General features: G+C 53.5%; 1 protein-coding gene across 2 annotated transcripts in view; it reads right to left on the reverse strand.

Moving 5' to 3' along the window:
• Positions 1-10,480, reverse strand: part of AJUBA (ajuba LIM protein) — a 43,211-nt gene extending 32,731 nt beyond the window's left edge. For both annotated transcript variants that reach the window (XR_004232347.1, XM_031955032.1), the window contains exons 1-7: positions 9,176-10,480; positions 6,007-6,108; positions 3,862-3,929; positions 3,617-3,679; positions 1,249-1,379; positions 1,082-1,133; positions 288-356 (exon numbers count right to left, since the gene is read on the reverse strand). Coding sequence is in view for 1 of the 2 variants with exons in the window: in XM_031955032.1 (XP_031810892.1) it covers positions 288-356; positions 1,082-1,133; positions 1,249-1,379; positions 3,617-3,679; positions 3,862-3,929; positions 6,007-6,108; positions 9,176-10,211 (1,521 nt within the window). In the remaining variant the exon portion in view is untranslated. The remainder of the gene's footprint in view (positions 1-287; positions 357-1,081; positions 1,134-1,248; positions 1,380-3,616; positions 3,680-3,861; positions 3,930-6,006; positions 6,109-9,175) is intronic.
• Positions 10,481-10,485: the final 5 nt, after the last annotated feature.

Raw genomic sequence — 10,485 nt, forward strand, 5'->3', positions numbered from 1 at the left:
AAGCCTGGGCTGTCAGAGACCTGGAGATGAGCTCCCCTGTCTGACCGGAGTTCATGTCCAAGCTCTGTCACTAACTGGCTGTTGTGCCTTTAGAGAAATATTCTACCTGTTCAAGACTCAGTTTCCTCATCTATAAAATGGGGACTAAGCAATTCAATTGTTCTTATTCCACCTGGCTCATGGGCTTGTTGGGGGGAAGAACCTTTAGGCTTACAAAGTACCATGAACATGTGAGCACCCTATAATCTCCCCAGGTCATTCTGGCGTTTCCTCAGCCCCGCACTCACCTCGCAGTGATAGCACTCAAAATGGTAATCCCGGTCCATGGATATCACCCTCACAATCTCCTCACAGCCCTGAAACAAAAGGCAAACCCCCCAACCACACAGGCGGAATGAGGCTATTGGGCCCACCCACCAGTACACAGCTGTACAGACTGTGAGGTCACACAGGTGCTGGCTGCCCTCAGCACTGTGAGGTGAAGCACACCTGGGGGCTGCTGCACCCCCACCCCCAGCTGAGCTCCCCGAGCCCACCTTGGGACCTGCCCCCCTGGCAGACAGTCCTGCCCTGTCTGACCAGGAAGGCTGGGGAAGGGGAGACTGAGCTGGGTCAGAAAGGCAGCCTCAGCCTGAAGGGGCCAGAACCCGGCCCTGGGAACAGTAAGATCCGATGGGTCTGAATTTCTCTAGGAGCTTTGTGGTTTGTGACCTCAGTCCTTTCTCCGCTATGTGCCACCTAAGATTTGAGTGCAAGAATCCCTTCCTCCCGGGCCTCTTCCTGAACCTACTTCAGTGTGGCCAGATCAAGGTTTCTGTGACATATCCCCTAGTCAAGGGGGAAGGAGAGGTTAGCTGAAACCGTTTCCAGGAAAGAAAACATTTATAAAAGTGAGTGTCTTCTGCTTTTAAATATGAAATGAAAAGCTACCAAGGAATCACCACGAAATCTTTCTGATTGAACTGAGAAGATGTTTGGGGCCGGGGAGAGGGGAGGGAGGGAGATAGCCTAAGTTAGAGGTATTTTGAAACACTGACATCAGCTCTGCCTACTTGTTGCACATAAACCCAGACATACTGACCTCGGACGGGAGGATGGGTTGGCCACAAGCAGCACATTTGGGGGCATAATTTCTGGAATAGATAAGGCAGAGGCAAGTTCAAATTGGAAGCATATCTTCGGCCTCCAAGAACCAGTCCTAAATCAGTCCCTGGTTCTGTCTCCCCCAGCTTCCCAGGCAGAACTCACTTGTGGTAGTCGGTGACACAGTACACTTGGTTGGAGAAGTCCACAGTGAAAGGTACGCCATCCAAACACTTGTTGCAGACAATACAGCGGAAGCAGCCTGGGTGATAAGACTTTCCCATTGCCTGCAGGATCTGACTCAGTGGTGGGAGGAGGGGAAAGGAATGCTATTAGTGTGGATGTGAGCCCAGAGTTTTGTACCATTCCATCCTACCAGGTACCAACTTCCTTCAGCTGCAGTCTTTAATATTCTTTCCCTCCAGTTCTTCCCTAACCTCTTCTGTTTGTTCCAATAAACATTTGTTAAGGATCAGCACAGTCTCTCTCTCTCTCTCTCTCTCTTACACACACAGTAAAACACAGTGGAAAGATATGAGAAAAATCATAGAATATGAAGCCTTAATGAGATCCTTATAAACCACCAGATTCAATATCCTCATTTACAGATGAAGAAACTAAGGTTTAGAAAGATTCACTCAGTGACTTGTCCAAGATCCCAGAAGTCTCCTGATTGTCATCCTAGTGTGCTTTTCACTATACTACAGGCAAAAAAAAAAAAAAAAAAAAAAAAAAAATTGAGTTTTTAAAATAAATTTCTAAGTTTTGTATCTTTTTAAACAATTTTTATTTATTTAGCAAGGCAATTAGAATTGAATGACTTGCCCAGAGCTAGTAACTGCTGGTATAGGTCAGAGGCTGTATTTGATCTCAGGTCTTCCTGACTGCAGGACTGGTACTATAACCACTGCCTGCATCATCTCAAACGCAGGAATGATTCCTAAGCTTTTTCCCTTGAAAAGCTAACTTTGTTATCTGAATGTGTTTTATACTTCTACAAGATTTATAATGTCAAATGTCAAAGAACAGGGAAAGAATAAGGAATTCTTCCCCAGACACCAGGCAGAGCACTTTTGCCCATAATAGTTGTTTAATAAGTTTGCTGAGTAAATGACCTCAAAGAATTTATAGTTTTCTCTCTCTCACACACACACACACACACACACACACACACACATATATATATTAACCCTACAGAATGTTAGGAAATCAAATTTACATATTATGTTGCAAAGACTCCAAAGCCACAAGAGATTAGGGAAGGAAAAGATCAGTGTAAGTTGGGGTTGGAGAAAGTTTCATTGAGGAAGGTCTCGATTTACACCTGGAAGTATGGAGTTGGACATAAAGGCTGGAGAAAGAGGAGAGAAAAGGGGAAATTATTGCAGATGGGAAGAAACAGGTCCAAAGATGCACATAGTGTACCTTCAGAGTACAAGAAAAAGAAAAGCCTAATAAGACCATGTTTTCATTGGATGCCCATCAATTGGAGAATAATTGGGTAAATTGTGGTATATGAATGTTATGGAATATTATTGTTCTGTAAGAAATGACCAGCAGGACGAATACAGAGAGGCTTGGAGAGACTTACATGAACTGATGCTAAGTGAAATGAGCAGAATCAGGAGATCATTATATGCTTCAACAACGATACTGTATGAAGATGTATTCTGACAGAAGTGGATTTCTTTGACAAAGAGACTTAACTCAGTTTCAATTGATCAATGATGGACAGAAGCAGCTACACCCAAAGAAAGAACATGGGAAATGAATGTAAACTGTTTGCATTTTTGTTTTTCTTCCCGGATTATTTTTACCTTCTGAATCCAATTCTCCCTGTGCAACAAGAGAACTGTTTGGTTCTGCACACATATATTGTATTGAGGATATACTACGACATATTTAACATATATAGTATAGGACTGCTTGCCATCTAGGGGAGGGAGTAGAGGGAAAGAGGGGAAAAATTGGAACAGAAATGAGTGCAAGGGATGATGTTGTAAAACATTATCCTGGCATGGGTTCTGTCAATAAAAAGTTATTATAAGAATTTCCCTTTAAAAAAAAAAAAGATCATGTTTTCATGTTGAAGAACAGGGGAAGATAAGATTAGATAAAGTCAGGTCATGTCCTGGATGATTTTTGAGGACCATGCAAAAGGTAGTTATGATAGGCTTTGGAGAATTGGAGTGAAATGGAAATTAATTTTTAGAACTGCAAGGACCTTAGAGGCCATCTAGCCCAACCCATTCATTTTGCAGACAAGGAAATTAAGAAGTAGAGGGGTTAAGCGGTTTGCCCAAGTCACACAGCTAATAAGTCTCAGAGCAGGATTTGAATCTAGGTCCTTTGATTCCCAATCCAACATTCTTTCCATTATACCACACTGAATTACAGGAAAGTTTATACTGTCTGCACCATGACTTTCGAAGTTATCTCTGACTCTTCAATCTCCCTTTGCCCTTGATTCTATCTTGCCTCCTCCTAAAACATCCTACCAGTAATAGCTTATTCTTCAGTTAAATTTCCTTACCTTCTCCAAGATCAAGTGACCACAGACACAACATTTTTCTGCCGCTTCCTGGAACCCTGAAAACTAGAAGAGTGGGAGCGGGAAGGGGGGAGAGAAAGAGAAAAGGCTGTCATCAAACCAAAACTGATGTGAACACAAGGTGAAAGGGACTTAATGAAGGGAAGCCCTTTCATGGGCAAAGAAGAAGGGATGCCAGCGAGGCCAATTCTAGGTATAATGAATTAAAAAAACCAGTCCTGACTCACCAAGTAATCCTCCTCACAGTAGACAGAGCCATTGACACTGTAGAAGGCTTTGCATCGAAGTGTCCTCCCTGGAGTCCAATGAGAACAGAGGTAAATGGAAATTTACTCTACAATCCCAACTTTCCTCTAGACCCAAGAGGCATCTACAGCTACCTCTTCAGGAAAGAAGTTTCTCCCAGCAAACAAAGAAAAAGACTTTCAGTCTTTTACTCCCTCCCCCACAGCCTATAACCCATATATTTCATGATCTAATTTTCAGTCACCTTGCTAGGGTCAAGCAAAGCCACCGACCCAACTCCTAAAGCAACAAAAACAACATCCCTTTCCTTTCCACGAAATCCCACTCTTCCCTCAGTCCACTTCTCACCTATGGCTCCCTACAGACACCCAAATGGCACATCTAAATACAGCAAAAAAGGCCGAGGGTCGGAAAAGCATGAGTTCAAATCCAGTCTCAGGCACTTATTAGCTGTGTGACCCTTGGCAAATACTTAATCTGTTTGTCTAGGAATCTTGGCTGTAAAATGGGCACGACCTCACCGACTTTCCGAGGACTGTTGTGAGGATCAGATAACACGAGGCCTGTGAAGTGCTTAGCACAGTGCTCAGCACACAGCAAGCGCTTAATAAAGCGCTGGCTTCCCTTCTTCCCTCGGTCAATACCAGGCTCTTCGAACAATCCCTTCCTGAAATCTCTCCCAACCCTCGTTTTCTTGGGCAGCAGCATCACCATGATCAGCTCGAGATACTTTTAAAAGTACCTATTGCACATCGCACTGTGCTGGGAGTTGTATAAAAAAGAATGACAAAATTCTCATCTTCTGCTCCTGTGAATAGCACGGTCCTGTGCCCATCCCCTTAGTTAACTCCCTCCTGGGGCTGAACTCTGTTGGAGGATCCAGGGACACTGGAAGCAGGACAAAATGCTTTGGCGGCAAAGCAGAATGTTCCCTGATATCTTGGGCAGTGCCCTTGATCTCAGCAACCCCAACTTCCCCAGAGATCAGCTACAGCTGCAGGATGCACCCGGAACGCTCTCATGATTTCCTTAAGCTCCGTCAGCACCTCAGGGGTGGGGGGAAAATGGGGGCAAGAGGGCTAAGACAACTGAGAGACCCCCAAAGCAATAATGAGCATATTTTCCACCTTTGCTATCTTCCCATTAGTTTCCATTCATGTTCATTTAAAAACATCTGAAAACTAAAGAGAAAAACAAAGGGGTACAAGAGTTACAGGCAAAAGTACAAGCTGAAAATAAGATACAGTCTGAAAAAGGCAAGAATTGAGAGTCAAATGGGAGAAGAAAGGGAGAAGAAGAAAGAGGGGAAAAAAGAGGGGCAGTCAGAGCATCCGACAGACAGAGATAGGAGATTAAAGGTTTAGCAAAGGAATCAGAATAGGAGACCAGCAGTGGAGGGGGTGGCGAGGGAGGGCCGGGGGAGTCAGTGCCGCCAGGGAGCCCCTGCACAGCCTCCTGAGCTAACAGTGGGCATTCCTGCAGCGTGATGTCATCAGCTTGGCACGGCCCAGTGGCCTGCGCTCCAGAGAGGTGGCTGAACTCTGACCAGCCAAGAGAAAACCCCTCTCCCCGCTCCCCCACAGCTCCCCATTCCCCAGGCCCGCCCCCCTCCCCTTCCACATTCCTGTCTTTCACCGTCGCCCCAGGCAACTTGGCTGCCCAAGACTAAACCCCACCAAGCACAGGGCTGCAGGCCCGGACCCAGAGCTCAGAGCCCAGAGCCCAGAGCCCAGGCTATGCAGGCAGGGAACACAACAGAGAAAGAGGGAGGGAGGGAGGGAAGAAGAGAAAGGGAGACAGACATGAGAAAGGAGGGAAAAGAAAAGGAGGATGGCTGCCCGAAGGAGAGGGGGGAACAGCAGGAAAGGAATGAAGGGAAGGGGAAGCCAACCACCTGATGCAGTGAGAGAACAGAAAAAGAGAGGAAATTAAGGGAGACCCGCAGGCAGAAGAAAAAGAACTAGTGCTAGATACTTGGTAGCTGCCCCAACGCTTTCCACGAGAAATTCACTGCTCAGAAGCTCTCCCGGGATCTCCTCTGCCTGTCCCGCCCCAGATACTGCCATTGCTTCTGAGACCCTGCTACCTGCCCCATCCATACTTGTTTGGGGGAGGGCTTCACTCACCACAAGAACAGCAAACAAAGCACTGGGTATGGTACAGACTGTCCAGGGCCTGGCAGGCGTTGCTTTGCCCATAGATGCCCTTGTTACACTTTATACATGTGCCTGTGAGGACAAGGGAAAAGACAAGTCGTCACCTCAGCATCCTTTCCCCTGACATTCCAATAACAAACCCTTCTCCCCTTTCCTCTCCCTATTGGGCACAGGGAAAAGACCTGAGAAAAGGGGGAGTTGGTTTTACGGGCTCTTCCTTCCTGGGAAAGGGCAGCAAGCCCTGCAAACGCTGAGGAAAAGCAGGGCCAGCTGCGCGAGGACTAGGCTCATTATACACCACTTGAGTTTTGACATGCCCAGCCCTGGCTAAGCTTCATGAGGAGGGACAGAGAGACCTTCCACAAGGTGTACAGTCAGCCGACTTGGGGAGAACAGGCCGAGGTGTAAGGGAATGCCAAACAATGCCGGCATATGCAGTGGAGGGTACAAGATGGTGAACTCGGGACAATTCCGAAGGGCTGGCGCGGAAGTCATTGGGGAAGGGTCCAGCAAGGATCTGGGGCATGAGCTGTCTCTTAATAGTTTATCGGGGTCTCAGTTTCCTCATCTGCAAAATAATCAGCTGTGTCCAAGGTCTCCCATGTTCTACGAGTCTTCAGAGTGGGCAGAATTTTTTGGCTAAGGAGGAGGGTACAAAGGCTGGAAGACAGGAAGTAGCCTGGTGGGTAGGGGGGTAGGCAGTGAGATAAGCCTGTGTGGATGAGAGAATGAGAAGATTAGGAAGTGGTAGAAAATAGGGCTGGAGAGTCAGGAGGGGGCTAAGTTTACAGAGAGACTTCCCTGCCGTTTTCCATTTTCTTTTTTCAGGTGAGAGAAAGAGGTTGAATGCCTGCAACCCTCCCAGGCATGGGGGAAATCTTATTCTGGTTCTCTCTCACCCCTGTCTGTATCCATGCCAAGCCTATGGAAGCCTAGGGCCCCCAGGTTCAGAGGCAGCCCCAGGAAGAGATCAGCTCCGAATGGGACCTGGGCCCGCTCCTCCCCCTGTGATGTGGCGTGCTCCTGCCCAAGCACAGCCCTGCCACCTGCAAGTTGAGGCCCATCCCAGCCTGAGCCCAGGGGCTTGGGAGCCTCGTGCTACAGCTGCAGCAACTGATGGGCCTGGACCTGTTTTGCCTCCACCCTATAGCAGCTGGGCAAGGATACAGCTAGGGAAAAATGGGCCAGGAGCAACTACCGGGGAGAGGGGGCCCTCCGTAGGGGTGATGTTACAAGGTACATGAGGAAGGGGAAAAGGGGATCCTCAGGGGGAAAGTGGATCAAGTGCCCAGAGTAAAGAGAGATGAGCCTCAGCCTCAGGGCTCTGAATATGGTCCTCCCTGGCAGGGAGAATCATGCCAGTGCAGCCATGCCTCGAGGGGCCATGTGTCAGAGCCACCTCACCAGGAAGCCTCGGAGATTATGGGAAAACAGGGAGTGCACTCAGGCTTGTTCTCTTCTCTATGCATCGCACTCCTAACTCCCCCGCTACCCGCCCCTCAGTCCTTTCCGACCCATCACATCCTTTCTGGGCTCTTTCTGCCTAACAGCCGCCTTCCCTGGGCCCCGAAAGCAATACCTCAAGAGGCCCTGCCAGGTGAATTCTGCCTGCTTGCTGTAGAGCACTCTTCAAATCAGGAATCAGATCCTTTGCTTTCCTCTCAGCCCCTGGCTTGGAGTGGGGGCTGGGGATGGGCTCTGCAGTGAAGCCAGCTAGGCTTCAAGTCATCCCTGGAGCCCTTCTCCGGGATCTCTTTCCCCCCAGTGAGGTAGAACCCTCAGAGCTCTAATTGGGGCTGGGGGTGGGGTGGGTGGAGAGAGCTGTGGATCAATGACAATGGAGGCAGGTGAGAAAGAAAAAGGCGGCATTCAGAGGACCAAGAATGGAACCTTTAAGCAGAAAAACTGCTAGGGGACAAACCCCCCAGTAGATAAGAATGCGAGCAAATCATATGCAAATTCAAGGATTCAACATCTGAATGTGATCCCTGGCCGGGTCCCCCGGTCTGGGCGTTAGCCAGCGAGGTCTAACTCTTTCTAACAGCATCCTCAGAGCAAGTGTTCCCCTTAGCAGCAGGCAAGCTCCTTGAAGTCAGGTTCCACGCTACTGGGTTTTTCCTCAGCTAGGCAGAAGACAGTCTTCGGTCAATACCCATCTGCTAACTTAAACTGGAGGGAAAATCTTGAGGGAGGCTAAGGGGTCCCCTGAGCACTCGGGAAGTCTCGAGGCTCAGCCCCGGGAGGGGGCGGAAGGCTGGATGGGGATGACGGAGGCTTCGGGTCTTTGGGCCCAGCTGCAAACAGAGACCAGTGCCCAGGGCCACTGCCAAGCCAGCAGTCGCGGGCAGTGGCTCCGGGTCCCCGCCTCAGGGGCGGGGGTGGGACCGTCCTGGGCCGCAGTCCCTGGTTCTCTGCTCCCGCCCTGGCCTCGGGAGCAGGATGGGGGGAGTATGCATGAGGTTGGCACTGCCAGGCTGCTGACTAGTAAGTGCTCGAAGTCAGAAAGCAGGCTGGGTGGGGCAGCACCTGGGTGCCCGCTCCCTCCCCACGGCACTCCCCCCAGCTTCCCCGGCTCCATTTCCCCGACGGGCCGCGAGGCGTGTGCGGAGGACGCCCCCCCCCGCCCCGCCCCGCCCCGCGGGCACCTGGAGCGGGCCGGGCAGGAGCCAGCACGCAGCCTGCCCTCCCCGCCCCCGCCCCCCCTGCATTCCCCGCATTCCTGCGGGCGGAGACGGGGATGGGGTGGGGGCAAGGCGGGCAGGCGCCTGCTCGGGCACGGCCAGAAAAGGGGGGCCCGGAGGGGGGGCGGGGGGGCTCGGCTGCCCCGCTCCCCGGAAGCCCTCGGGCGGCCCAAAGGATCGGAGGCACGAGCGCTCGGCGGGCGGGAGCAGGGGCGCACGGGATGACTCGGGGACCGGGAGATGTAGGGACTCGGTATTGTGGTCCATCAGAGGCTGCACTAAGGAAGAGGCCTCGGCTAGCCACTGCCGCTCTCTTCCACTTAGCTCCTGGGGGGGGAGTCCGCCCCACTTAGCTCCTGGGGGGGGAGTCCGCCCCACTTAGCTCCGGGGGGGGGGGGAGTCCGCCCCCGGGGCGTCTCACCCCTCCAAGCCCAATCCACGCCCCCGCCCTCACTCACCGAAGTAATCCTCCTTAGACTCCAGCTCCCGAGCCCGACCGCGGCCCGCTTCCAGGGGGAAGGGGGCGGGCGTGTCCTCGGGCCCCGGGGACTCGATGCCGGGGGGCTCCCCGTGGGCGCCGGGCTCCCGCCCTGCGGTTCCCACAGCGAGCCGCAGCAGCGCCGCCAGCTCCTCCGGGTAGCGGACGCCCGCCGCGCAGTCCCCATAGCCGGTCACCGAGTGCCGTCCAGGCTGCGCCCCGCGCCTCTCCAAGGGCCCAGTCGCTCCCATCCCGGCCCCGGCCAGGGCCCCGGGGCTGCCGAGGGCCGGCGGGTACGAGTGACGGCTCTCCTGAAAGCCAAACCCCGTGGGTCGGTGAGCGCAGAGCCGGTCTAAAGCAGCATGGAGGTCGGGGTAGGCGGAGGGAACACCCCCCGAGGGGAAGCCCGTGGGAGCTCCGGCGAAGGGGGGGCCGAAGGAGCACGGCCCGCTGGGCAGGGGGCTTCCGTGGCGCTGGTCGTAGCCCATGCTGATGCCGCTGGTGCGGTTGCTGCAGGGCCGGCTGCCGCCGGCTCCGCAACTCCCCGCCCCGTCCAGGAGAAGGCTGCCCCGGGGGCTGGACGGCTTGCTGGCGTCGCTGGCGGAGCTGCTGGCGAAGCTAGAGCGCGGGCTCAAGGCGGGGGCCAGGGTCTCCAGACGCAAGTCGGGGAGCAGCGACTGGGGCAGAGGCAAGGCCCGGGGCTGGGGAGCCCCGCCGGGGAAAGGCACTTCGTAGCGCGGCGCCTCAAAGGAGTAGCGTCGGACCCGCTCAGCCTCCAGGGGGCCTTGCTCGCGGGCTGCTTCCAGCGGCTCATCCCCAGACTCTCCAAGAGCTCCCCGGCTCCCTGGCTTCCTGGGGCCCCCGGGCCCGCTCGGCCGCCCCTTTCCGGGAGAAGGGCTTCCGTCGGACCCTGGCCGGCTTGCCTCCCCTTTTCTGCGGCCAAACTTGGCGCTGCCGGAGTCGGAGAGCTTCAGCTTTTCCAGCAGGCGGCTGGCTTTCTCTCCCAGGCGCTCCATGCCCTCGGGTAGCCCCGGCCCCTGGCTGCGTGTGGGCTGCTTCCCCCTCTCCCCGGCCGCGGGGATCTAGGTCCCCGGGAGCGCTGGGGCGGCCCGGGGCTCAGCTGGCGGCCCGGGTGCCCGGCGCCCAGGAGCCCACAGCATCCCCCAGGGAGAGGGGCACAGCTCCCTGACCCATCACGGACCACACGGACTGGGGGGAGCCAAGGCTGCAGCTGCTCTGCCCACCAGTCTATCTGCTCATCGGTCTGCGGGCTGGTCCTGCCTCCCCCAG

Source organism: Sarcophilus harrisii, chromosome 2, assembly GCF_902635505.1.
Source record: "Sarcophilus harrisii chromosome 2, mSarHar1.11, whole genome shotgun sequence".
Lineage (NCBI taxonomy): Eukaryota > Metazoa > Chordata > Mammalia > Dasyuromorphia > Dasyuridae > Sarcophilus > Sarcophilus harrisii.